At 42.4% G+C, this 27,839-nt stretch overlaps 1 protein-coding gene across 1 annotated transcript in view; it reads right to left on the reverse strand.

The window, feature by feature from the left end:
* Positions 1–788: 788 nt before the first annotated feature.
* SIK2 (salt inducible kinase 2) overlaps positions 789–27,839 on the reverse strand; it is a 172,293-nt gene continuing 145,242 nt past the window's right edge. The window contains exons 9-15 of the mRNA XM_083163223.1: positions 27,028–27,189; positions 21,375–21,618; positions 15,880–16,164; positions 13,811–13,968; positions 10,858–10,971; positions 9,813–9,904; positions 789–8,255 (exon numbers count right to left, since the gene is read on the reverse strand). Coding sequence (XP_083019349.1) covers positions 7,706–8,255; positions 9,813–9,904; positions 10,858–10,971; positions 13,811–13,968; positions 15,880–16,164; positions 21,375–21,618; positions 27,028–27,189 — 1,605 coding nt within the window. The 3' untranslated portion in view covers positions 789–7,705. The remainder of the gene's footprint in view (positions 8,256–9,812; positions 9,905–10,857; positions 10,972–13,810; positions 13,969–15,879; positions 16,165–21,374; positions 21,619–27,027; positions 27,190–27,839) is intronic.

Below are 27,839 nucleotides of genomic sequence, written 5' to 3' on the forward strand. Positions count from 1 at the left end.
GTGCATTCGGAGTGGTTTCCGAATGTACGCCCCCCAACATAAGTGTACTCCCCCGTGTCCGCCCATGTTTCCGCCCCGTTTTGCCCACTTTGAAACTACGCCCATGTGTCATTCCGCACGACGCCCATAATACGCCCCTATTTCCCGACTGATAGCGGTGAACAGTTTTGGACGGGATTTGCCCGAACTGGTACCGAGTCAAGGCGTGGCACATGCGCGTAGCGTTCTCCACGCATGCGCAGACGCCGTAAAGACGCGATCCGTAAGTACGCGGTAAAGTCCGCGTCAATCAGAATAAGGGCCAAGGTTATGGGTGATCAGTGGTAAGAAAGCTGAGAAAGAATTGCTTTATAATGAAGTACTCTGCTTGATAAACACGTTTAGTAAAAGTGACAATGGGAAATGGACATTATGTTGACCCTATAAAGGTCAACATATGCAATAGGCTGACAGATTTGGAAGGTCGACACATGCATTATGTTGACTATGGCAAGGTAGACAGTCAAAAGGTAGACATTACTTTTTTTTTTTTGAGCCGAAGCGCGACGAGCCACGAGGGGACACCGTACACTCGACATTTGAGTAAAAAAATCTGTGAAAAACTCATGTCAACTTTTGACTTTCGCACTAAGCCATGTTGACCTTCAGTGGTCCAGCCAATGCATGTCGACGCAATGACCCATACCTTTTACAATTACTGCATAAAAGGGGGAGATAATCCTGTGACATAAGACTCAGTAGTGTAGTGTAGTGTAGTGTAGTGCGCATGACAAACTAGCACGCCGGTCTTGTACTGAATCATCTTTATTATTACGCAAACCACATTTTCCATTTCTGCTACAATAATGCAGACAAACTGTAATTGACAATGTCCCTTGTGCGTTGACTGTAATTAGGACGCTTTAACAAACCAGCCTGAAAATGATTAGCCAGTACAGCTTACCTGGTAACAAAAAATATTACAACAAGCCCCAGAGATTTTTTTTTTTTATTACTAGTTTTTAATGACAAAAACTTCAAGACACTTTTACCCAGTCACCACCAAAGGCATCTATGAACTACAGATGAAAACATACCAATTATTGCATTCATTTCAGTTTTCAGCCACTGTTTTCCTATGCTTATGATGAAGGGACAGATATAAATACCCAAACAATGTTGACTTTAAACATGTTCAAAAGGTAATAATTTTTAATTATTATCACTATTCTAAGGGGGGGTATTCAATCGCCGGCGAGCATCTCCCATCGGGGAGATGCCCGCCGGGCCCTATTCAATGCTGTCTTCCCCGACAGCATTGAGCAGGGTATCTCGGCAGAACGAGCCCGACATCACAAGCTGTCGGGCTCGTTCTGCCTAGAACAGCCAGGAAGTGACGAGCTGCCAGCTGCAGCTCACCTCTTCCTGGCCGCAACTCGCGGCCACGCCCCCTTCTCGTCCAGTTGCAGGCGGGACATTGAATCCCGCCTGCATGTTCTCGGTCGAGCTGACCGAGAACTGGACTGGGTCACGGCGGCCGAGAAAGCTCGACTGCCGTATCCATCACATTGAATACCCCCCTTAGTCTTCAATTCTGTGATTTGTGGTTTCTGCGTGACGGTGTACTCCATGTTTCTTTCCAAGGCTTAGCTCATCATATCAAAGAAATTAGGGCATTATAGAGTAACTATGGGGGTTATTCAGACCTGATCGCACGCCAGCCGGGCGATTATCAATAGACTACGTATTTGCATAAGTCATAGCACACAGGCACGAGCCCATCCTACGATAAACTGCTGCACATTTTTTTATAATGCTGGCCGTAGGCAAGTTGGTTGACAGGAAGCCGGCATTTGGGGTTGCGGTAACCAGACATTTTCTGGGAATGTCGGGAGGTGTGGGTGTGTGTCTATTAGGTCTGTTTACTAAGCCTTGGAAAAAAGAAAAAGTGGACCGACAAACTACCAACAAACCAGCTCCTGTAACATGGCAGTTAGGAGCGGATCGGCTGGTAATATATCTCCGCCCACTTTATCGCTCTTCAAGGCTTAGTAAAGAGGTACCATGACATGATTAACCCAATGTACTGTATTAGAAAATAAACCCCATTGTGTCATTTCTATGATGGAAGGCAGTAACTTAACATGCAGCAAACGTTCTCCTTCATCATTCTGTATATGGGCGATTATATACAATATATACAGGACACAAACAGTAACGATAATAAATCCACAAAGACCCTGGGCTCTCTTTGTGAAGAATAGGAGAGCTGGAGAGCATAGTGTGTGTAAAATAAATATATATATATATATATATATATATATTTATGTCAGTTCATTGAGATTGGTGACACTTCTTAAAATTGCCATTAGGAGTCTTAATTGACATATTGCATTAAGGTAGCCTTAAAATCTAGGTTGCGCTAACTCAGATCTGAATATGGAGGTATATGTATAACCTTACAATACACCCAGTTGTCCAGGAGGGCTTTAACATGTGCCTTCAGCTAGAAGTGTCTCATCAGTTATAGCTTATGATCTAAATCCAACAGGATTCAATCTGCCAAGAATGGTTAAACCCATTTCTCATAGTTAGAATCTTGCGAATAGGGATAATTAAAGCCTCTCCTCTACATTTACAAGATACAGCAGCAATCAATGAATTCATAATAATAATATAGAATTTTAGCCCCTTTTCTTCATCAATTAGATCTCTTTCCAGGTTTGATCTTTAACCATATTACTTTACGGGAGGTGCGGAGCCCTGAATACGTATAAATCCCCCAATAATCCCCAATCTTGAAAGTACTGATTGGGTAACACTCTATGGGCAGTGGGGCATGCCAGCTTCATATTCATTTTTCATGCTGGGGGGCATAAAATATTAAAGTTAGTACCCAAACCTAAAATCACATAGAAAACGTATCACTTACAATAACTACCAATAAGGTTTAGAGGTCATTGTGATGTGAATGTTGGCTTTATTGATTAGAGTTTGAATTGTTATTTGATTAAATAAAGCCTTAGCATAAATAACCCCCCCCCCCATTCTCCTTCAGAAGATAATTGCAGTATATTAAATAAAACAACTTGCTATGAAATGTATGTTTTAGAACATCTAAAATATGGAAACATTAGAATAGATTTTTTTGTCATTTTTCCATTTAGGATTCATTACCCTGTATGTATAAAACATTGACTTAGCGAATTACAGCCACACGACTTCTGTACGATTTGCTCATTGTAGACAAGAGCGTGATCCACGTAGAACTTGCCTGGGGTACAATGACATGAGATGCCATTGGCTTATGTCTTAATGCACAAGTCCATATGAAGTCACCCCCCAAAAAAAATATTATTACATAAGCATATTCAAAAGATCTATTGCTTAAAATACAAAATACTGTCATATTAAAGTAGATTGCAAAATTCACTATATAATCAACTACCTGGTACTATGATGTAACACATGACACCCGATATTGCCTTTTAATGTTTTTTTAAGGAACTGAGAATTCGTAAAATCCCTTTGCATTCTTCAAGAACATTGATCCATCTGTATTTAGGAATGTGAAAGTGAGAATAATGAGTGTCGGTATTAAAGTGTGTACCCTCTAAATGACCACAGTACCATATAGAAATTAGGGATATTATACTCACACTAACAGACCACAGCAACAGAAGAGATGATCAAGCAGCTAGCTCTGTAGGCCTAACTGGAAAGAGAACTACATCTGGGCAACCAAAGAGCTCCCATACCCTACCGCGATTTGGAACCATTCCTGATGGAAATCAGCCCAAATTGGGTGCGTGTGATGTCCCCTCTGGTCCGATGTGCAGTTCCATGTACATTGGGCCTGAGTCGGAGGTCGGATCAGCATGCAGGTACAACCTGCGACTTGGACCCCCCCCTCTCGACGGCGGGGAACAGGGATCACATGTGATCTTGCCACCCGGGAAAGTCCCAGGCAGCTCGCGAGGGATCGGCTGGCTACATACTGCTGCGAAAGTTCCCAGTAGTCTATGGCCACCTTGAGACTCTTAGGTGGGTAATTGACCTCTTAGTTATAGATGAATCTGAGGAGCAGAATTTATACGGTACTACACATAATGCACAAACAGGCCCATTTACCAACAAGTTTTAGATATTTAAAACTTGCTGCATATGATAAATGGCGCTCATACGTAATTTATTTTATATGGCTATAACTCATTTATAATTGGGCCCCTATACTCTGTAAAGTTCTATTTCAATTAAGGCAGTAATATAAAACTGTCCCCTACAAACCCAAACATTCCTTTTAGGTTGGAAAGCCTTTTATAGGATATATATCTGGAACACCTTGTTGAGGGAAACCTGTGTGCAATGTGGATCTGTTTTTAGGGGGCTGAGGTCAACGAGGCTGTCCGGAATGGATAACTGCATCCCAACTGTGTTAGGGTTAGGTTACCTTTATACCAGCAAGAAAGCCAACTGCCCATTATGAGCAAGATCAGAAACTTTTAATACCAATGTAAAATAAATTAGGGAGACAAAAACACATATTTGTTTTTGCATATCAATCTTATCTTCTGCAAATGTTCGAGACAATTTAGTAATAAGACTTTGAAATATCGGGTGAAATGTAATAGGATGAGAGATTCAAAAAGTGAGAGATTTGGTAAGAAATCTCCAGGTTTTTTTTAAAGTGGCAATCATTTACACTGCAAAATCAATCTGATTTTGCAGTGTAAATGATTGCCCCTTAAAAAAATGGAGATTTTTTACCAAATCTCTCACTTTTTGAATCTCTCATCATATTATATGTCCCCCATAGTGTTCTCATATCTTTTCCTATGGTTTTTATTATTACATTACTGTATTTGATTTTATAACAGACTCTGTATTTGATTTTATAACAGACTCATTGCAACAATGCTTCTTGCTACTTAAATTTGCCCTAAAGGGCTATATCAATGTTGTGAAGGTAAATTAGTTGTAATGCCCATTAGGTAACACAAGGTGGATTTTCTAGAATATGGGATTATTGTAAAGGGATACAGTCATTTGGTCTACAGTATGTTGGTCGACATGGGGATAGGTCGACATGGGTCTACATCGACAGTCAAAAGGTCGACAGTTTTTTGAGCCGACAGGCGGTATTTCATGCCCAACCATCCACTTGGGCGTGGTGGGAGAAAAAAATAGTTTGCTGAGCCCGAAGCATCGCGAGTGAAGTGGTGCACTTCAAACTATGACTGTGTCGACATTCGGGTCAAAAAACTGTGAAAAACCCCATGTCTACCTTTTGACTGTTGACCTAATGCTTGTGTCGACTTAATGTCCTGTCGACCTAAACCCATGTTGACCTAATGCTTGTTGACCAACATACTGTAGACCAAACGATCCCAACCCATTGTAAAGGGATTCCTATGGGGTTTTTTTAACCTGAAAATAAGACAGAACTTGTGAAAACAGATAATTGGACTCATTAAACCCGGCTGATCTCATTTGGACACTGTAACAGAATAGATCCATCTAGTAGTTTTACTGCAATAACAGACAGACCCAGAGATGTCATTACCTTTCTCAACGGGACCATATTGTTTATTTCTGAAAAACACTGTTATCTTTAAAGTGCCAATCACAAACTTCAATTCATTAGAGATTTACAAAATAAGAAATCACGCAGAAATGAATGCTTCTTAAATTCACCCCTCCTTTATGGAATTTTAGGTCTAATAGATAACATGGTTACAGGAACTATTTATTTAAAAAAGAAAACATACATTTTCCATTTGCATGTTAGGAGATTTCATGTTTAATAAACATTCCTAAATGGACTTCTTTGTACCTTACAAAATGTTCTCCGTTTTCTTTGTCTACATATCGTGGCCAAGAAGGCAACCCTGACATCCCATTGGCCTCCCAGCCTGCAGCCAGACAGTTAATGGCTGTCAGAATGCTGATTGGTGGATGGCCAGAACCATCCACCAATCAGAGGAGAGGCACACAAGAGGGGCTGTTTTTTTTTGTTTGTTTGTTTGTTTTAATTGGTTCACATAAATAAGTGTATAGGGGGGCCCCAGTGTATTGCTTTGCCCAGTGCCTACAATGCTGTTAAGATGGCCCTAATATATGCATATTTGTTACATATTTGATAAAATATAGATTGGTCAATGGAGGTGGCCATGGAGTGTGGTCAGTTTAAATTAGTGTTATATTGTTTAGAATGAACAAGAAACTATTTCATATGCTAACTGAAGGAGAAAATGAATTAATACTACTGGCGATGAATTTTTCCAAACGTGTCATCACAGTATGGCTTTATTAAGTCTAGAATATACAAAAAGTGCAATGCGTATGTATGAGTAACTGTGGATGTGCTGAACGTGAGGTTACGTCTCCAGTTCCGGTAACCTACTATGAATACTAACCTCAACAGATACACGGGTATCCGCTTCTAGAACTCCATCACTTCAGGTTTTCAAGAAACATCCATTGCCATGGTTAATATCAACAGTTCATGACATTAAATAGAATTAAATATTGCTATAATACTTTTTAAAACATTTTTTTTCTACACATGAGCAATCAGAACATTAATTAAACGCTTTTTGCATTCCACACAGTGGAACAGACGAACATACACACAAACTCTGACTCGACTTTGGATGTAGCATTGATAGAAATGGGATATCATCTAAGTTTGTTTTTCATTCCATTCTATTATGAAAAAAACCCATAAAAGGCACAAAACTACACACATCACACATATTTTGTAGCTCATTTTGTGTTTTTTCCTGACTAAAATCTAAATAGTTTACCAAATTTACAAAGTTTTGTCAACAAATAACGACATATAGTATTACTGTGACCTGAAAACACAGTCAAGATTATTATTATTTCTTCATCATGTTAAAAAGTTACAGTTCTGTAACAATTGTCATCTCCCAAAACCTGTTTTGCCCCCCCCGGTAGAGAGGAGTCAGCAGAGCGGCCCATCCGGCCGTTTATTTACGACACAGTCATTCTGTTCTACTTCCAAAACGTTGCCTAACCACAAACTGCTGTTGTCCATGAAAACTTAGAGGCATAAGGCCTCCCATCAGTCAGTACATTAGCAAAATGAGTTCATTCAGTTTTATCTCTTGGTTAGGTCACTGCTCCAAGTCTGTATTGTTTTGCTGAGGTTCAGTGAGAAACGAGTACCTCCAGTAGTGTAGAATCCAGTAACTATGATTGAGTTCTTAGCTTCTCCGTGGAAGGTGCTTGATGCCTATCTCAGTAGCTTAAAAGAAAAGGTTCCTGAAAAAAAAACCCACTTTGTTTACAAAGAAGCTTTTGCTTTTAATGTTAGGATCATGTCACTAAGTATCCTGAAATATTGCTTTTAATGGTGCTTTGTCTTACAAGAGCTTCAGGTGGGATGAAGACCAGCGGGCTGATCTAAAGTTACTTATCTTCTCCACTATCACATCCATAAAATGCTCTTCTCGTAATCCTTTGAAGGACTCCCATTATCACTTTTCTCCATGTTGCTAGGACTTCAAACATGGATATCGTGTCATCCAGCAATACAACTCAGCCACGCCAGCTGGGTTCCACATTGGAAACCGTGTCAAGGAAATCCATTCCTTCGACACTTCAGTTGGAACAAAAGAAAAAAGCTGTTGAAAACTAAACTTTCCCCTCGTACGTATTTGACCTTATTGTCATGTGTCAGATACAATAACCTGCACATGGGCTAATTAACCAAAACATAGCCACTGTGCTGAGAGTCAACAGTTTCCATCATTTCACAGTCAAAAGACTCATTCAGGGCCAAGGTTTTGTAAGACGATAGATTATCGTGTCCCGTTGGGATATCCGGGTTTTCTTGCAATACCATTCCGCCTTGCTGAGCTGAATTCATAGAATACTGACATTGGTTTGTATATTCCGATTCATGTAATGGCACCCCGGTTAATTCACAGGTCTGGTAGGCATACTGTAAAGGTGGCTGCTGTACATGAAGTTGCGTTACTACCTGTGGCTGGCTGGGCTGTACCATGTGTTGCATCTGTTGGGAATGCAGCTTGTGATACTGACTTAAGAATGGATCATATTGCATTTCATCCGATGCCGGCTCCAGCACTGGGCTGAGTGGCTGAGACAAGCTGAACTGGTTCTGCGGCACAGACTCCAGCGGTAGCTGCTGTCCTTGCATTGGATAGGTATTTTCAGCTATCTGCATCTGGTTGAAATAAGCCTGCAGCTGTGGTTGCTTCTGGATGAAGAGACGCTTCTGGTGTAACCTGTTTGATTGAAAGGAAAGTTAATTACTTATAGTACTCCAAACTTACTAATATCGGGGAATCTTAAAGAGCGCACAAACACATCCTGGTATTATCTTAATATATAGTATGCAACAGTTTGCATCTCCCTGAAAATTGAATTGCTCTAACCAAGCGTCCTATGGAATTTTCAATGAGGGAGAGTAATTGAAGTAGGATTGGACTTTGGGATTGCAATTATTTTCTTTCAATTGTGTTTTTTCGGCATGTGACTTTTTTCTAATACTTTTTAGCTATTGTTGTATGTCAGCCTCTATGTGGTTTATGTCATAGGTTCAGCGTTTAAAGAGAGAAATTACCCTAGGTAGAACACAAAACCAGCCATATACCTTATCTAAATACGTCTTTAAATGTTAATATAAATTCACCACAACATGCCGATTGTTACATTTGTACACAGTCCTCTACGTATGCTGTAAAAGTGGCTATTACTAGACATGTCAGACAAAAAATAATGATTATCCCAACATTATCAGTGTAAATAAGGGGTGGCCAAACCTGTCCTCAAGATCTACCCACAGTTCAGGTTTTGCAGGCAACCTGTGGGTCTATAGTAGGAATGAATGCAGCATGTTTGACAATGTGACAGTTAGTAATGACTACAGCTGTGCACCAGCTAGGTGATTTGGAAAACGTGGACTGTTGGTAGATCTCGAGGACCGGTTTGGCCACCCCTGGTGTAAATGTTAGTGTTGTGCGGGGAAGCCACACTAGGAGTGTGATTGTACAATAAGGGAAGGCAGGACCTCATCGCTTTCATTGGTTTTGCTGTATGCAGTGGAGGGACTTGTCATTGCTGCATACAGCAATGACACCTTCCGTCTTCCCCAAATCTGGTCAAACACCATTATTATAATTATTATTATAATTTTATTTATAAGGCGCCACAAGTGTTTCGCAGCGCCGTACAAAGGAACAATACAGGGAGACAAAACTTGGCATAACATTAAATAAATAACAAAAATACAGTACTAATAAAGAGCACCACAGTTCAATACACATTACAGCTTAAATGTACGTAGTGAGGACCCAATCAACATACAACTAGAGGCTTGAGGCCAATGATGGAGATGAGTATGAAGATGGTCACTGAGTGTTGGAGTATAGGAGAGCTGTGAGTGAAATGTGAAGAGAAGTGGGCTTTGACAACAGGAGGGAAGAGGGCCCTACTCGGAGGAGCTTACAATCTAGTAGGAAGGGGAGACAGACAGATTACAAGAGGTGCAAGCGAGGGGGTGGTGGTTAGATAGCAGGATGTAAACAGGCAAGGGGTCGGAGAACCAGCTGGGGTCCAAGGGGTCGGAGAACCACCATGACCACAATATGGCAGGACAGTGCTTTGAAATCAGGAATGTCCATCGAAAAGTGGGAAGGTTGGGAGGCATCTCTTCCCGCTCAGGTCTAAGGTCAGCATGAAAACCAACAGCCTCACTAGCTTTGATCATCACTAATCACATCACATGGTGTTTGCTAAGAACCAGACCGGGACATGCGCCAATGACGGGATCTCGTGTTCACCTGTGTTCCTGCAGTTGCTGCTCCAGACTTCGAGGCGATTCCTTGCAATACATTTGACAGCTGTTCTGAGCTTGTGCCAGCAGGTTCCCTTTCTACAAAGGAAAGAAAACCTTCTTTGAGAATGTAAAGCGATATGTAATTTGCAGAGCGTGCACTTCGCTAACTGGTAATCCAACGGAACAAATCTACATGTTTATGACGTCTAGATCATTTGCCAAATTCTGGGAATATACGCAGGACAAAACAGAAGCAAATAAAACTTTAGTTTATCTCATATATAATGAGAGCTGCTGTAACAAATGTTATCCATTAAATACACACGTCTAAGGACCGAACGTGACTCCAACAAATTCATGTATTTTTCCTAGAACTTGCAGTAAACCAATTACAGCAATAAGTCTCGTTACACTGGGCGAGAAAAATCATCCAAGAATGCATAAAGAACCTTGTTTAACCCTTTGACTGCCAACATCTCTGGTAGAGATGCGCAAAATATCCGTTAAAATGCCGTCGCTCACATTTGTTATATAAATTCAAATAATAAATATTGTCTACACATGGCTACACTCATTTGCAATAGTTTCAAGATAAATGTAAATAACCTTAAGGGGGATATTCGACTCCCGTCGGGGGAGATGGCCGCCGGGCCCTATTCAATGCTGTCGAGCAGGGGATCTCGCAGAACAAGCCTGACTTCACAAGCTCACGGCCGCAGCTCGACTATTCCCGGCCACGCCCCCTTCTCGCCCCACGGCAGGTGGGACATTTAATCCCGCCTGCTTGTCGGGGGGAGATGGCCGAGAACGGGACTGGGCCACGGCTGTCGAGCTGGCTCGACAGCCGTGACCCGCAGATTGAATACACCCCTTAATAACATCATTTGGACCTGCTTCCCCTTTGTGTAGAACCTTAACCTGTTGATGAGACATTTTTAGGCTCCACAGCCAAAAACCACTACAGGTTTTGTACATACCTCACTAATCATAGTTAATAATAAACAAGGTGAGGTTACAGAGAAATCAATACCGTAAGATAAGAGACTCACCTGCAGCCTGTGCTGTAGGTACTGAGTCTCTAAACTCTGACGCCTAGACAGTAGCTGGGGCTGTATGCCGTTGGGAAATGCTGACATATTTGGAAGATGTGCAGAGAGATCTGGCTGTAAAAGAAAATGAACTTCAGTGTACTGAATATCTATGATACAAACCAACATTATTATCAATCACATACTTGTACTTGTCAATTTGTATCATTCTGATTTGGAACTAAAAAAAAAAAAAAAAGGTTTTTGAAAAATATCAGTACTACTGTATTTCACAGAAAACACATTACAACCTTTATATGGACCCCCAGGTCTACGCCTTTCTGTTATTATTTTGCTGCTGATACACAAAGCACATAAAGGGCCTTATTCAGATCTGAGCTCAGTACAAATTTGTTCGGAAAATGGAAAAAAACATGTGCACTGCAGGTGGGGCAAAAGTAACATGTAGAGAGAGAGTTACATTTGGGTGAGTTATTTTGTTTCTGTGCAGGGTAAATACTGGCTGCATTATTTTTACACTGCAATTTAGATTTCAGTTTCAGCACACCCCACCCAAATGTAACTCTCTCTGCACATGTTACATCTGCCCCACCTGCAGTGCACATGGTTTTGCCCATTTTCCGAACAAATTTGTACTTCGCTCAGATCTGAATAAGGCCCAAAGTATGTGCTGCCCGCCCTTATGGAACTAGATTGCATAACATCAATTCATGGTGCGTATTTCACCGTGTATGGGCACCTTACCGGCTTATTTGCTTTATCAATTGGATGAGCCAGTACCAGACAATGGCCCATTCCCCAAACTCCCAGCACCCAAGTCGCGTCTCACCCAACAAGAAATATATCCCACTGCCTGTATTATTTGACTGGTGCGTGCAGAACCAGGAGCACAGCACAGCAGGAGATGGGGAATAATCTACCACAGGGCTGGGCAACACCGGCCCTCCAGATGTTGATGAACTACACATCCCAGCATGCCTTGCATCAGTTTCAGCATGGCCACATAGCAAAACTAATGCAAAGCATCCTGGGATGTGTAGTTCATTAACATCTGGAGGGCCGGTGTTGCCCAGCCCTGATCTACCACATCAAGTCTACTGGGAGTATTCCAACAGTGGGAGTAGATGGGATAAAATGAACAGTCAGAAGACGTTATAACAAAAGTATTGCCCCCGGCTTGTTCTTTTCAGTGAACAAATATATATCATGTTTTCCACGTAAGACTGTAATTTTCTAACATTCTTCCTTCAGTCAACAAATTAGCATGTCTGTGACCAATTATTGTACTACATGAATGCCTCATTGCAATAAAAATAAAAATTGTACTTCATCCATTCTACTGGCCAATTACTCTTGATTTTCTTTTTAGAACCACAAAATATATATATCCCTTTAATGCATGACATCGGATTGAGCTGATCGCAAAATGTTTCTCAAATGGGCAAAACCATGATGCACTGCAGGTGGGGCAGATGTAAAATGTGCAGAGAGAGTTAGATTTGGGGGGAGTTGTTTTGTTTCTGTGCACGAAAAATACTTAATGCTTTATTTCTACACAGCAATTTTAGAGTCCAGTTGAACACAACCCACCCAAACCTAAATCTCTCCTGAACCCAAACTGCAGTGCACATGGTTTTGAGAGAGATTTTGCTTTTGTGATCAACTCAGAATCGAGCCCCATTAGTGTGTGCTGATTTCCAATCAAAAAAATACTGTAGCAAGTACCTTTGTGTCTGGAACAAACCATGTTGCATTGCAAGGTGAGCAAATACATTTGTTATTTTTGCATTCAGGGTAAATACCGCCTACTTTTGCACAGGGTTGCCTACCCTCCCGGAATGGCTGGGAGGATCCCGAAAATCGGGTCCTCCTCCCGGCCCCCCAGAAAGGTGGGCAACCCTGGGGATTCTGGGGGACCCCCACGCCACCCCCCCGATTGCAGCGTGTTCCCCCATACCTCTGGGTTTAAATGCGGCAATCCGCGGGTCTCAGAGGAGGGGGCGAAGCTAAAATGTCCACAATTGCATAATTTTTGCCCCGCCCCCTCCACGGAGATACATGAATTGGTTTTTTTTTTACATACTGGGAGCGGGGCTTAATGATGTAACGCTCAAGCCCCACCCCCCGAACTGCAGCTGGAAGTCTCCTCTCCGGGCTTCTCCCGGAGAGGAGACAGAAAAAGTCGGCAACCCTGCTTTTGCATGTCACCCACAAATGCTGGGCAGTTTTATTTTCACACTGCAATTTGGATTTGAGTTTGGACACACCCCTCTCACATTTAAATCTCTCTGCAAATGTTACTTCTACCAGTCCTGCAGTGCAATATTGTTTTACCAATTTGCAAAATTACTTTTTTTTTTTGCGCTCCCCAATCAGAATCAGCCCAATGATATTCATTCTAGTTCACAAGTATGGATTAGTTTTATGATAATTTATGTATTTTAGAAAAAAATAAACATTCACAGGTTTAAAGGTCTATTCCCCCCCCCCCCCCGTACTATATAAAGGTCATAACCAGCATGGCTGACCTTATATTCAGTGGCGTAACAAAAGCGCCTCAGACCCCAAAGTGGCAGGGAGGCGCTGAGTAAGTGTGGGCGCCGGGGGTCTGTGGGGGCTATTGTTATGCTGCCGCCTGCCAGGACCTGCCTTATCCTGCCGCTTGCCACCACGTCTGTGGCCAGGAGTCGGGCCCCTGCAGATCTACTAGTCTGTGTCCCGGCGCTCCTTCTGGCTCCTTCTAAAAAATGTCCCTCACAAAATGTCCACCCCCTTACAGCAAACAGTTTTTAAAGATGCTAGAGGAGTCTGCTGTTAGGAGCAGCCATTTTGTGAGGGATATTTTTCATAAGGAGCCAGGAGGAGCGGCGGGATGCAGACAAATAGATCTGCGGGTCTCGGCCACAGATGCGGAGGGGAAGCTCAAAATTTGTCATTATGCCACTGATTATACCTGAGGCTGGTTGGGATCTTGAAGGTGGTGAGATGTGCCAAGCAGATCTGGATCATCGGTTGGTCCCATTTGCTCATACAACATTTGAATCTTGTTGAGCTCCAAAATACCCTTGGTTCTTGCCAAGTTTTGCAGGTGCTGTCGGAACGCCACAATTCCTTTTGGATTGAACAAAGAGACATGAAGTATTGAGAACCAGAGAGTATACATAATTGCAAGGCAAAACCTTTCTGAATTAAGAACCCTGGCGATAAATACATCCACATTTTTTTTTTACACTAATCAACTAAATAAACTGCAGATGGAATGTAATAAGCCTATAAGCAGTATAAAAGTAAATGGTTCAGAATGAGAAATACAATATTTGAAAAAGCTACAAGTTTCCATACACCCAAGAACCAAGTTTACATTCTTTGGGTAGTATGAGTAATCAGAGTTTAGAATCGAGCAGGAATATATGTCCGAAACTCAACAAGGTGCACAGAATGACTCAGCGGCTACACCCTGTAGACGGAATCTCCCTTCTGTACGCAGGTATGTTTTTCTAATGTTAATATGATTTTTCTGCATATAATAGTCAACAGTATAAATAAATAATATATATATCTATCGTATATTATACAATTGCCAGAAACGTGTCGGAATTTTTGAAAAGCAAAAATTATGTAGAATGTTTACAGTTATGCAGGAAATACAATATTTTAACATTAAAAAGGTCATCAAGAGCTTCTAAGCATATTTAATAACGAGTGATATTCACTTGTTGCTCATGCGAAAAATATCAGCTAAAGATGCCAGCATCGCTCACTTTTGTTATATAAATTCAAATAAAAAAATGTTGTGTAAAGAAATTTCCTATATAAGGTAAACATTACAGGTCCATCATGATGAACAAAAATATGTTTGTCAAATTTGGTGTGAAAATTGGCAAGCAAATTCTCTTGACGCTCAAAGGATTAAAAAATGCCCCTTGTCAAATGCAAAACTCTCATTTCAGATGCAGATATAAAAATTTCCATGGTTTCAACTGAACAAAATTGTTGAAGGTAAACGTGTTACATTGGGTGAGAAAGTGGTATAGAGCGCTCTGAGACTGGACCCTGGCAGCCTGCACTGGTAAGGGGTAGTCCAGGTCCGTGTAGTAATGGGTCAATGCAGTAGTGCTGGCGCTCTGGGGTTCGGATGTCAAGTGTCAATATGTGTCCCTTATAGCGTTTGAATGCAGGATGTGAATAATCAATCGGGGAGCAATAGCTGTCAGCTGTGTGTTGATGATGAGTGTAAGACGCGTTTCGTCCTATCACCATCGAAAAAGTCCTAAAATAGGGACGAAACGCATTTGGAAGCATCATTCTTAACCCCCTTTTCCATACCTGAAGTACACCATCCACATGAGGGACAGTTGCACCCCGATATTGGATACGATACTTCCGAACACCCAGCCAAAAGTCACCCTGACCAGACACGACTGCTACTCGTCGTGGGACAGGATCGCCATCTGTGTTTGGAAAGCGTCTTACACTCACCATCAACACACAGCCTCTACAGTCATTGCTCCTGATTGATTATTCACATCCTGCATTCAAACGCTATAAGGGACACATATTGACACTTGACATCCGAACCCCAGAGCGCCAGCACTACTGCATTGACCTAAAAGTGTTACATGATGAGATTTTAGACCACATAACGAAATTATGGTGAGTTTTACAGTGTAGGGAATGCTGGAGGTTTAACGCCGGGAGCTATTCAATTATTTAGCCTTTCACCCCTGAAAACTAGAACATCTACAGTAGTAACAAATAGAAAGTCAAGAGAGAAGGGCAATTTAATGTGGTTCTTAACGAGTTATATGTTGAGGGGTGCATTTTACACCGATTTTAATCCTGTCTCTGGGGATTAATGCTCAGGATTCACTCAGTGATGACATTTAGGGGTAAATCCCACAGCGAACTGAATATGCTCCAAAGTGCCTTCATTGTGAAAGGATTGCAAAAATATATTAATGGTAACCAATGTTAATTCAAATATAAACTGCACGTTTTAAAGAGAGGACATAGGAGTAGTACCTTGTGTTAATGAGGTGTCAGATGCCCTTCTCCCTTCACGAAAGCTGACCGGAGACCTGTTGTGAACCTCCCGCTTTTGAGACGTCATGGGTGGCATAGGCAGGTTGGTAGGCCGCAATCCTATATATGGTGGAGTAAGCCTGGTGACTGACTGGTTAGCCAGAGCCACCTCATTCAGAGCTCCCACATCATCCTGGAAGTTGAGGTCACTCTGCACAGATCCCATGTCATATTCTGAGTCCACACTTCCTAGAGAAGGGTTGTTACCAATAGTGAAGAGTTTTCCTGTAACAGAAAAACAGTGGGAACGTCATTTCATGTGGAGATGCATTTCACGCCATGATTCCTGCACTATTACATTCCTAATCTGTGGCTATATGCTGTATTGGCTCCAAGATGGCCTAGGCCTTTCCACTGACTGCACATCTGACAGGAGTTGGTGGTCTTAGATAGGTTTTTAATAGTTTAATGCTCTGTTTGGATTCAGGTTGTTCACCTATTTACTTATCTGCTTGTGTAACATAGCTGTGACAAAATGGAGAAGTAAGCCATTTTAGAGATTGCCCATAGCAGCCAATCGGCTTTTATCTATCATTTGTATAAAATGTACTTGATAAATGATACATGAAATCTAATTAGTTGTTACTGGCAACATTTCCACAAGTACACTTCACCACTCTTTTCACTCCTTGATGCATCAACTTGCTAATATGTAAAAATTAACAATGCAGGCACAGTGACCTTACCCAGCAGCCCCTGAAAGGGGGTAGAGGTATATGCGCAATACATTTATTGAAAAGTTTGTACAGCACAATTATTGAGAGGTATGTATAGTACATAATGAATGTGTTCGTGTACATGTGGTACCACTGGGACAGGGACAAGTGAATGTCTAAATATTCTCTGTAAAGTGCTGTGGAATATATGTGCGCTATATAAATAACTGATAATTATTTGTGGTATACACTGAGTTTATGAACACACATGTAAAATATATGTATATATATATATATATGTATGTATGTATGTATGTATGTATGTATGTATGTATATATATATATATATATATATATATGTATGTATGTATGTATGTATGTATAAATATCAAGGTGGTTATAAGTATATAGAATGTAGAGAGTCTAATAAAAGTTAATAGGCCCCAAGCACCAGCTTTCAAAGCAGAGGGCAGGCTTGTTATTTCAATATTTATTTATAATTTTTTTAATGCAATTTTTTTTTTTCATCGTCATATTCAAAAATGTCAAACCTAGCAAAAACTTTCAGCATTTGTACACATTTTTATGTATATTAACCTGTTGAGGTATAAGTGATAAATATCTTGATGCCACCATTCCTACAAACACCTCTAGAGATAGCTGTTGGCATAATCCCCCAAACAAATACATAAAAGCAGCCACTTGTTCGAACTTAGGCCTTAAGTAAGGTTGCAGGGTTAATGGCTTAGCAGTAAGGCTGAAAATCAATTAAAGTAAAAAATGTTGCGAGAGCTGTTAAGTGAATTTGCATGCATCCTCCGGCCAAGCCTGTCACCACTGTTACCAAACGCACAGAGCTCAATTCTTCTAACGTTTAGCACGGCATTCCTGAAATCACTGATTCCATTCACTGGAACTGGGCACTAAATGGTATTGCCCAAGTCCTTCCTCCTGAAGATTCGTCCTAAACTTAGCTCTATAACCAGAACACAGAAGCTGGCGCTGCAAGCTGAAGGCTATTAGGACGTGCTCTGTGGAAACTAAAAGAACAAGATACTTTGCGAATACTAACGGTATTGAAGAAATAGCATTCAAAAGGATTCATTTATCAAGTATGAATTCCATTTTTTGACTTGCATTAAGAGTTTGATTCTGGTTCACTCGCAAAACCAAATTCTCTCTTTAATGGACAAAACCATGGGCCTTATTCTGGTCGGTGCGGACGGAGCCTAATATGCGGGCAGGACCGTGCGTCCTAAACCCCGCCTTTCGTACGGATCGCTCACTCCGTCCGAATGCGGTAAGCCGCTGAGCGCACGGAGCACGAGTGGATTTCTCAAGGATACACCTCCTCCATCTCTTGGAACCTCCCCCATCGCAGACCATCGAATGCAGGACCGAGTGGCCAGGCAGCTCCCGCAACCTCAGACCACACGGGCATTTCTCCGTGCAAAAGCAGGGATCTGGGCGGGCAGCTGACATCCGGCAATGTCATATCTCCGCCCCCTACACGTGCGTCACGGCCGCATTACCATACGTACGCCCAGCGTTTTCATGGGAACGCCCATGAAACGCGGGGTGTAAACATATGGTAATGAGCCCAAACAGCACTTCACACCCCTCTCCACCCCCTGTTCGTAGTGTACACATTTCATGCGGAATTTGGACGTGCGTTCCGTTCGCACATGCGCAGAGACGCCTCTGCACATGCGCAGACACAAAACATCGGCGTCACGAACGCACGCAGACATTACCGCACCAACCAGAATAAGGGCCCATGTGCACTGCAGGTGGGGCAGATGTTACATGTGCAGAGAAAATTATGGATTATGGTGTGTACACACGGTACCTTCTGCCTTCCGATGTTGACGATATAGTCAACATTGGATCGGAATCGGATGCAGATCGCAAGGGTTTTAACCCTTCAGATCCCGCTCCGATTCCGATGCGCGTTCACGTATCGCAAGGCAAAAAGTCTTGTCTGCCATGACTATATAGTGCAGATCTGCACTATATAGTCAGACTTGTATGCAAATCGGATGTGCCTTCAGATACTATCCATGATCCGATCTGATCGTGGATAGTATCTTAAGGCACATCTGACTGTGTGTACACACCATTAGATTTGGGTGTTATTTTGTTTTTGTGCAGGGTAAATACTGGCTGCTTTTATCTTTATGCTGCAATATAGCTATCAGTTTGAAGTACAAACCCCACCCAAATCTAACTCTCTCTGCACGTTACATCTGCCCCACCTGCAGTGCACATGTTTTTTTCATTTTAGAGAGAGAGAATTTGCGAGTCAACCAGAACCAGGACCTATATTTCAAGAGGCTTTCATTGTGTGAACTCTTTCCATGATTAAGAAAAAAAAAAAGTTATTCTCTATACCTGTAAGTAAGGTTACCACCTAGTCCGGGATTGACACCCCATTTGGACTCCGGACGCCGGTCTTAGTTACAGGACTGTCCAGAGGAATCCCAGATGGTTGGGTAACCTTACTTGCAAGCTAAGAAAGGTTTTTAAGGCTATTACTTTTTACACCATTAAAAGGTAATTACGTAAGCTTCTATTGAGTAAAGAACAAATGATTGATAGAGGAAACCGTTATTTTAAAAATGAATATCAATATAAGGGCTCACCTCTAACTTTTTATATCCCTTTCAAAAAGAGGGGTCAGATGCGTCAAGCTTCCAAATGTGATACAGTGAAGAGTGATAAACAACCAGCTCCTACTGTACCAGTCATGTTACAGGCTGGATTTTAAAAAATGACAGATAGAAGTTGAGTCACTGGTTGTTTATCATTTTTTTGAAGCTTGATACTTCTGGCCCTGAGAGCTAGGAATTTGCCAGGTCTAGCAAGCCAGCAAATTCCCAGGTCTCAGCTCAGTGACCCTGGTCACTAGCAAGGTCGCGGACCCGGGACCTTCTCCTGGGTTGTTTGCTTTCACACCAAAGTCCAATCATGTACAATAACCGGGATTTTTGATTCTAGTGTGAAAGTATAATACAAATACTGTTAACCTGCAATCGCACTATCACACCTTCCGTAGTCAGCATATTGTGTTTTCTATAGAACAAGAACACGGAGCGGCTGTCACGTGGGGTAATTATGTAAGGAGCACAGCTGGCGTAACCACGTGGGATGACACATTGTAAATAATGATTTATGTGCCAGTACTGGTGTACACATGCTAGGGCATTGTGCAGATATAATACTGTGGTGGAGCAGTACCCTGCAGGCAAGGACATGAGGAAGATCATCAAACCTCCCCTCGGGGGAGGCACTCTGCCTACTGTCTTATAATAATGAACCATTGTTGGATGAAATGCAACCACTGGCGGTAAGATCGCTTTGGGTTTGGACTAGGAATTATGGGGTAGATTAAGTATTAGTATTAAGCCTGGCGAAGAGATAAACTGGAGATAAAGTGGAAGAAGATAACACTCCAGCCAATCAGCTGTGTTTGAAATATGACAGTTGGGAGTTGATTGGTTGCTGCGTTATCTCCTTCCACTTTATCTCCTGTTTATCTCTTTGCTAGGCTTAATAGATAGAAACATAGAATTTGATGGCAGATAAGAACCACTTGGCCCATCTAGTGTGCTACTTTTTTAAATATGTTACCTCAAACCATATTTGATCCTTATTGCTTTGTAAGGATATAAATATGCCTATCCCAAGCATGTTTAAATTGTACTACTGTATTTGCCTCTACCACCTCTGATGGGAGGCTATTCCACTTATCCACTACCCTTTCTGTGAAATCATTTTGGTACTGTTTTCCTAGCACGGCGCCCATCGCATCGCATACCATAAGGCATATGGTATGCGATGCAATACGATGTTACGCGATGACAGCCAATGTTATACAATTTAAAATTGTATACCATCGCATTGTATGCCATATACAATGGTATACGATTTAAAATTGTATAAGCACCCATATGGGTGTTTTCAATGTTAAATGTGCCCCCTATAAGATAATTAATTGTATAAGCACCGTAATGGGTGTTTACAATGTTAAAAGCACCCCCACTATCAACGCCAACCCGAAGCGTGGCGAGCGCAGCGAGCCCGCGAGGGGCGGCGGTACACGTCCTCCGACCTTTTTATACCCCCACTATCCACGTCGGTGCGGAGTTGATGTTAGATAGTGTGGCGAGCGCAGCAAGGGGACGCGGAATACATGTAAAGTAATACGTGTCCACTCGCCACGCTTCGGGCTCGGTGGCTCGCCACACTATATAAAATCAACTCCACGCCGACGTGGATAGTGGGGGTATGAAAAGGTCGGAGGATGCGTACCGCCGCCGCTCGCCATGCTTCGGGTTGGCGTTGATAGTGGGGGTGCATTTAACATTGTAAGCACCCATTAGGGTGCTTATACGATTAAAAATCGTATAGGGGCTTATACAATTTAAAATCGCATCGCATGCGGGCATATGGCATGCGATGCGATGGATACAACTTAATATCGTGGGCGCCGTGCTAGGAAACAAGTACCGTCATTTTTCCTCAAATGTCCCCTGAATCTTCCTCCCTCTAGTTTCAGTGCATGTCCTCTTGTTCTGTTGCTCCTCTTCCTGTGAAGAATGTCTCCCACCTGCACCTTATTATAACCCCAATGGAATATGTGCAGTTCTGAATCAGGCCTAAATGATACAAATCTCACCCCCATTATTACGGCTTTATTCCAAATGCATGCTAGGCTTATACACTAGTAGACTTTATTGGAGTTAAAAGCTCTTCTTATCCAGATATTTAAAATCTTACCTTCCATGTCTGGCGCCACACTGGGCAAGACCACTATCTGGTTGGTCACTTCTGCCAGCGTGTGTCGCCTTTGCCCGCTGCGTCTACCATGAAACGCGGCAAATGCTGCAGCCGGATCATCTTCAGAGTCATCTTCTGTTTCTATACCTTCGTCGATAGAGGTTTCCATCATATTGCTTGGCAATGACTGGCAAGCCTTCCTCATTACAACAGGGGGCAGCGGGTCCAGCAGGCATCCATTAACCTGTTATTAAGTGACAAAATGAGACTTGAGAAATATCCGTACAGTCCTACTAGATCAGCTGTGAGTCTTTATGGAGACACAGTGATGTAGGATGGGCACAGATTCTTATGCACTTTAACATCAGCATGTGCCTATTTACTGTATATGGGACAACCTACACAGCCAGGTGACCTCACATTCATAAGGCTAAAGTCCAGAGCATGGGCCCCCATGAGCCAGCATAACCCAACTAAACAAAGGCATCACTAGTAGGAAACGGCATTTAATGTATAAGGAAGCGTTACATTAATAAGTAGCAGCAACTAGAAGTATTACATAGGTGAGATGTTCTAAAAAGTGTTACATTAAGTATTATAATAATGAAGACCCAAAGCAGCCCGACCACACCAACCCAGGGCCCCATGCCCCAAAACATTTCCTAATACTGATATACTATATACAGTACATTTATTTCAGCACTTACCATTTATAATGCCTATCATCTCTCTCTCTCTATATATATATATATATATGTCTAGTGTCTGATTGTGTGTCTCCAAAACACTGCCATCTGTTGGCAGCAAGTGAAACTACATCTCTTTTTCTCTCACACATGCACAAACACAGAGGCAATTACAAGGTAACAGACTAGCTTTCGAAGCATTTGCTTTGAGCGGGCGCTTACTAGTTTCATTACCGATGTTACATTGTAGAGGGTATTATAACTGTTCCGATTAGTGTTATTAGTACTTCGGATGTGCACCTGTATTTTGTTCTCTCTCCTCTTCACTGTTTAATGCTAACTAAAATACAGTAGTTCTAAGGGTTACATTTACTAAGTGCCGCTTCCCAGTATGTTTAAGCACCACATGTTTCTTTATCTAGTACTGACCTTTTGAATTTTTAGGTTTTAACATGCCAAAAAGATGGATTTTGCACAAATTAGTAAAAAAATTAAATTGGACATTTACTCCTATGGTCACAGAGAGAGTTTGTGTGTAAACTGATTGAAAGGCAGGGACCAACTGTGGGATGCCATGGCACAACCATTTTTGGTGCATTTCACAGGCTGCCGGCAGTGATCCAAAATTCATATGCAAAGCAACCATAGAGTTATTTAGGACTGCGGCAACCAAATGATCTATCTGCATCTGTGAAAGCAGTTGCATAGATCTGCAGATCGGTCTGTGGGCGTCTAAATACAAATACTGTGTCCGAGACACTTGCAGATTTTTGCACAGTATCTGTGTACTGGATTGCAGCTGGGAACACATAGCTCCGAGTTAGACCTCTATTGGGGTGAATGGTGCTCTTCAATCTGTAGCGCAGCAGAATATAAGTTGTAGAGGGAAAATCATGTGATACCCCTTTCACATCGCACCTAATTACCCCCGTATGATGTCAGCGAACTGGCAATATTGCCGATTCGTTGATGCAATGTGACCAGACCGAACATGCAGGGTCGCACTGGGACTGAACCGTTTCAAACTCCTGGCGCGACCCTTCATTTGCGGTCTGAAAGCGGTATTAGTAACTTCGCAGCGTGGACTGGGTGGAGACCTCTTTGAGTCCAAGCAGTGCCGTTACTATCTAAATTGCACCCCCCCGCAGAAAATTTAGGTAGCCCCACCCCAGTAAAGTTACACCCCCCCCCATGCCTTACCCTCCGCTTGCTGTGCCAGTGACCCGCAGATTTTGTCTGCCGTCAGTCCCAGCTCCCCTCCTGGCTTCTGCTGGTATGAAAATGGACCATCACAACATGTCCGCCCCCATACAGCAGACCATTTCAGAGAACTGTCTGCTGTATGAGGGCGGACATTTTATGATGGACCATTTTCATTTCAGCAGAAGCCAGCATTACAATAGCCCTGCAGACCTCCGGCACCCGCATTTACACAGCGACCCCCCCGCGACTGCGGGGTCTGCGGGGCTATTGTTACGCCACTGAGTCCAAGGTTGCCAAATTCTTTGAAATCTGGGAGAGTTATATCTCAAACTCTTCCCACTGCAATGAAACAATAATCAAATGCTTTTCTTCAACATCCTGCTACTTAACGCAAATGGTGGCTAACGATCCGCCAGTGTAGGAGGAGTTTGGTCTAATTCATAGCATAAAATTAAGTAACATTGTCATTGCATTTTCTATGCCTGTATTTTTTATCTGACATTTGTCATAGGACGTGATCATATTTATGTCTTTCCAATAAAATATATTTATTTGCAGTGCCATATATTGCTGCAGTGCCAAACTAGACCGCTTCGGCAGACAGACAGCTGGACACCGGGCATGGCTTAAGGATGTGCCCGGTGGCTCCTGCTGGCACCCAACAAGCCGAATACAGCTTCTGGAGATGGTACGGCATTGGGTAGAAGCCAGGGGTATTTTTCTGCAGGCTCCAGCAGGAACTGTGGCCCTTATTCTAGTTCACTCTTTCTGACAAAATATTTCTTAGATGGACAAAACCATGTGCACTGCAGGTGAGGCAGGTGTAAAACCCCACCCAAATCTAATTATCTCTGCAGAAGTAACACCTGCCTCACCTGCAGTGCGCATGGTTTTGTCCATCTAAGAAATACTTTGTCAGAAAGAGTGAACTAGAATAAGGGCCACAGTTCCTGCTGGAGCCTGCAGAAAAATAGCCCTGGTAGAAGCAGAGGTCACATGCTCCCAATTACAAGCATGCTACTTTGCATAAGTAGAAGCCTAATTAGTTCTGAATGTTTGCCTTCAAAGGTTTCTTAAAGGATGTGATATACATTGTGCGACTGATACGAATTACGTAGAGGCGTTTGGTGACATCATGTGCCACAGTAATGCATTACATCCTCACAATTAGAAAGTGACATTGAAACAACTGATTTGTATCAGTAAGACTGGCCCCAAATCAGTGAGTGATGACAACAAAAGCATTTGGCAGGGAAGGAGCGTAACAGTAATCCATTGCAGGAAATGGTGGCAGAGACTGGGGAATTTAATAATTTCTCTCCAGGATGTGACTAAGAAATCGTTCCAGAGGAAAACTCCGTTTGTGAGCAGCTGATCCCATGAACTTCAAAACCAGAGGGGGCCTCCTCCTCAGTGTAATTTCTTTCCGGCCCCGATAACGGTAAGGCACGTTGCACTGTTAAATGGAGGTCTCTGCTGTGATTTTCTCACAGGAAGTATGTGCATGCAATAAGCACATAAATGAAACAATTAGCCCTAAAACTTCCCCAACGTCCGTCTGAGGCTTCTGTACAAACGATTTCCAAACGATGCTTCATTTTGCCCTGATAAAGTCGGTGCTGTTGAGATTTGAACCAGCAAACACTGGACACTGCTCACTTTGGTGGAGGAAATAGTTTTCTTTGTGTTTGGGATTGTGAAAAATAAATTTTAAATATATATAAAAAAATTTAAACAAAGGAAAGCGAGCTGCAACCAGGGGAGCCAAGAGGGGGGCAGGGACTGGCTAGCACATTTTATCCTGGGGGAGGGGCAAGGCCAAAGCACTGGTCTGCTCTTAAAATATTGGTGCCCGAACGCCAACATAAACCATGACAAACAATCGTATAAACCAGTATTTTTAACCACTGCGCCGTGGCACACTAGTGTGCCTTGAGCTGTACTCAAGTGTGCCCCCAGATCTAGAGATGCCCAAACCAGTTAAAAGCCACCAACAGTTCAACTGTTATTTACTTGTCTCTTCTTTTCATGTAAAGGGCCAATGCATTTTATTCTTGTTACCTCTGGGGACCAGTGTGATTCTTTTTTTTTTATATGGGGGCCAATAGTTTTTTTTTGTTTTGCCCTATGGGGATCTCATGGTGTGCCTTGGCAATTTTAAAATCTTATTTAGTGTGCCGCATGGTAAAAAGGTTGAAAATCACTGGTATACACCATGATGAATAAGGTGCCTGACCCTGTGCAAAACGATCAGGCGATCAATAACATTAGATAGAGGTTGAACGTTAACAGAAAATATCAGGTCAGCATTGTTCATGTGGAATGCTGAGGTTGTGTTGAACATTATTTATTTAAAGTTCCTTATATAGCGCAGCATATTCCGCTGCGCTTTACATTATTGTACATTGTGCTGTACAGCATGCATGTATAGGAGAACAGACACTGCCTGTGTACCCTGTACCTGCCATCCACTAGTCAATCTTGTTAACAGTATAAATAGTTTTTATTGTAATCTGTCCCCGGAGCACGTATAAAACATGTTGCTGCTCCCTGTGTGTGTGTGTGGAAGCTGCAGCGCATTTCTAAGAGGATCCCTGCGGTGAATCTAAAAATACAGGATATTACACATTGTTTTTACAGCTCTCTGCAGCTCGGCTGAGGTTTTCTGGAGCTGAACGATCACGACTTTTCAAGTGATTGTTCATCAGAGCAATGTTAATACCCTCCTCCTCTGCTAACTGTAATAAAGAGGCACTTTACAGATCAGGACACATTTCACGGCATATGCAGCCTTCAGCGCTCTCATTATTATTATTACCAGTTACTTATATAGCGCACACATATTCCGCAGCACTTTACAGACAATATTTGAACATTCGCATCAGTCCCTGCCCCAGTGGAGCTTACAATCTATGTTCCCTACCACATGTACACGCACACACAGACATTCTAGGGTTATTTTTTGGGGGGGGGAACCAACTAACCTAATTATTTTTGTAATGTGGGAGGAAGCCGGAGGGCCCGGAGTAAACCCACGCAAGCACAGGGAGAATATACAAACTCTGCACAGTTACAGCCATGATGGGGATCGAACCCATGACCTCAGCGCTGTGAGTCACTAATGCTCAACATTGCGCCGTCCGTGCTGCTCTCATATGCCAGACAGGGTACTAAAGCTCTGCATAGCATAATATGTGCAAGATCTTTGCATGCCTGTCATCTAGAAAAGTGGTTCTCAACCTCGGTCTTGAAGGACCCCACACAGCGCACGTTTTCCAGGTTCCCACACAGAATCACAGGTGAAATAATTAGCTCCATCTGTGGATCTTTTAACATATGTTAAGTGCACCTGATCACCTGCCAGGTGACATGGAAAACGTGTACTCTTGGGGGTCCGAGAGGACCGAGGTTGGGAACCACTGACCTAGAGAACGTTTATCCACTTATTTACCATTGACCCTCTCCCCTTTCTGATTGTCTCTATTTCCCATTGGCATATTTCGTAGATCTGTTGCCAGTTTTTACTTTCCATCACCCCCCCCCCCCCCACCCCCAGTTATCTCTCTCCAATGTTCTCATGCCACTCAGAAGACAAATGAATAATGATCTGTGCAAATGATGGTTTGTCAGTGCTAAAAGAATTAAAAACATCATAATAAATGAAAGTTCAGTTAAAGCTCTTAATAAGGTAGGGAGGGAAACAAATAATCGGTGACATGTTTAGCGGATGTAAGCAGGATAGATGGTGAACAGCAATTATTTACCGTAGGTGTGTGAACTGCTTCCTCTAGGAATGTGACATCAGCCTGGCAGCTGCTTTGAGGATATGAGAAAGGGTCTACAGTGGAGGCTTCTGGGAGAATTGGTGTCCTCATCATCCTTACATTTTGTGACAAGAGATTCACCGGAGACATCACGGTACTAGTCTATTGATGCAAAAACAATAACAGACACATTAAGTATATAGTCAACATAAGTCAGCTCGGTTTCTATATAATGCTTTTCCAGCCTTAAAGGATAATCTACCGAAACTGGCAATTTGAGATAACATCCTATACATAATATACAATATCCTAAGTAAAACCAAGGGCCAAAATATACTTGTGATGCCAGCAGCGGCAATGAAGGTCTTAAAATACACGTCAAATGGATTTTTGCTCATGTCCACCTTTTTTTCTCTCAAAGGGGTGGAACTTGGCCGGACCGGTCTTTTTGTGAAATAGCACGTTTTGAGGTAGGGGGTAGACTGGGCGGTGACAAATCAATCACATGTAAACCCCCCCTTCCCCCTTACTTGTGGGGGCGTCATGGCATGTATCAGTGAAGTCTGTTTCTGGCATGCAATATGTCTTGCACCAAGCATGGGACAAATACTAACGATGGTGGCAGCAGCAGGAATAAAATCAATGTTCACATAAGCAAACCCGAATCTTGCGACTCAATCAGCCCATATAGGTTGCACTCATTTTGGCTCTTGCAGTCTCTGCCTCGTTTCAGGCATGCAGAAAGTTGTACATGGCGCAGGGGAGACCTTGGCATCAGCCTGTCTGCATCAGAGATAGGGTGACCCAGCAGG

The sequence above is a fragment of the Crinia signifera genome, chromosome 19 (assembly GCF_055691185.1).
Source record: "Crinia signifera chromosome 19, ASM5569118v1, whole genome shotgun sequence".
Classification (NCBI taxonomy): domain Eukaryota; kingdom Metazoa; phylum Chordata; class Amphibia; order Anura; family Myobatrachidae; genus Crinia; species Crinia signifera.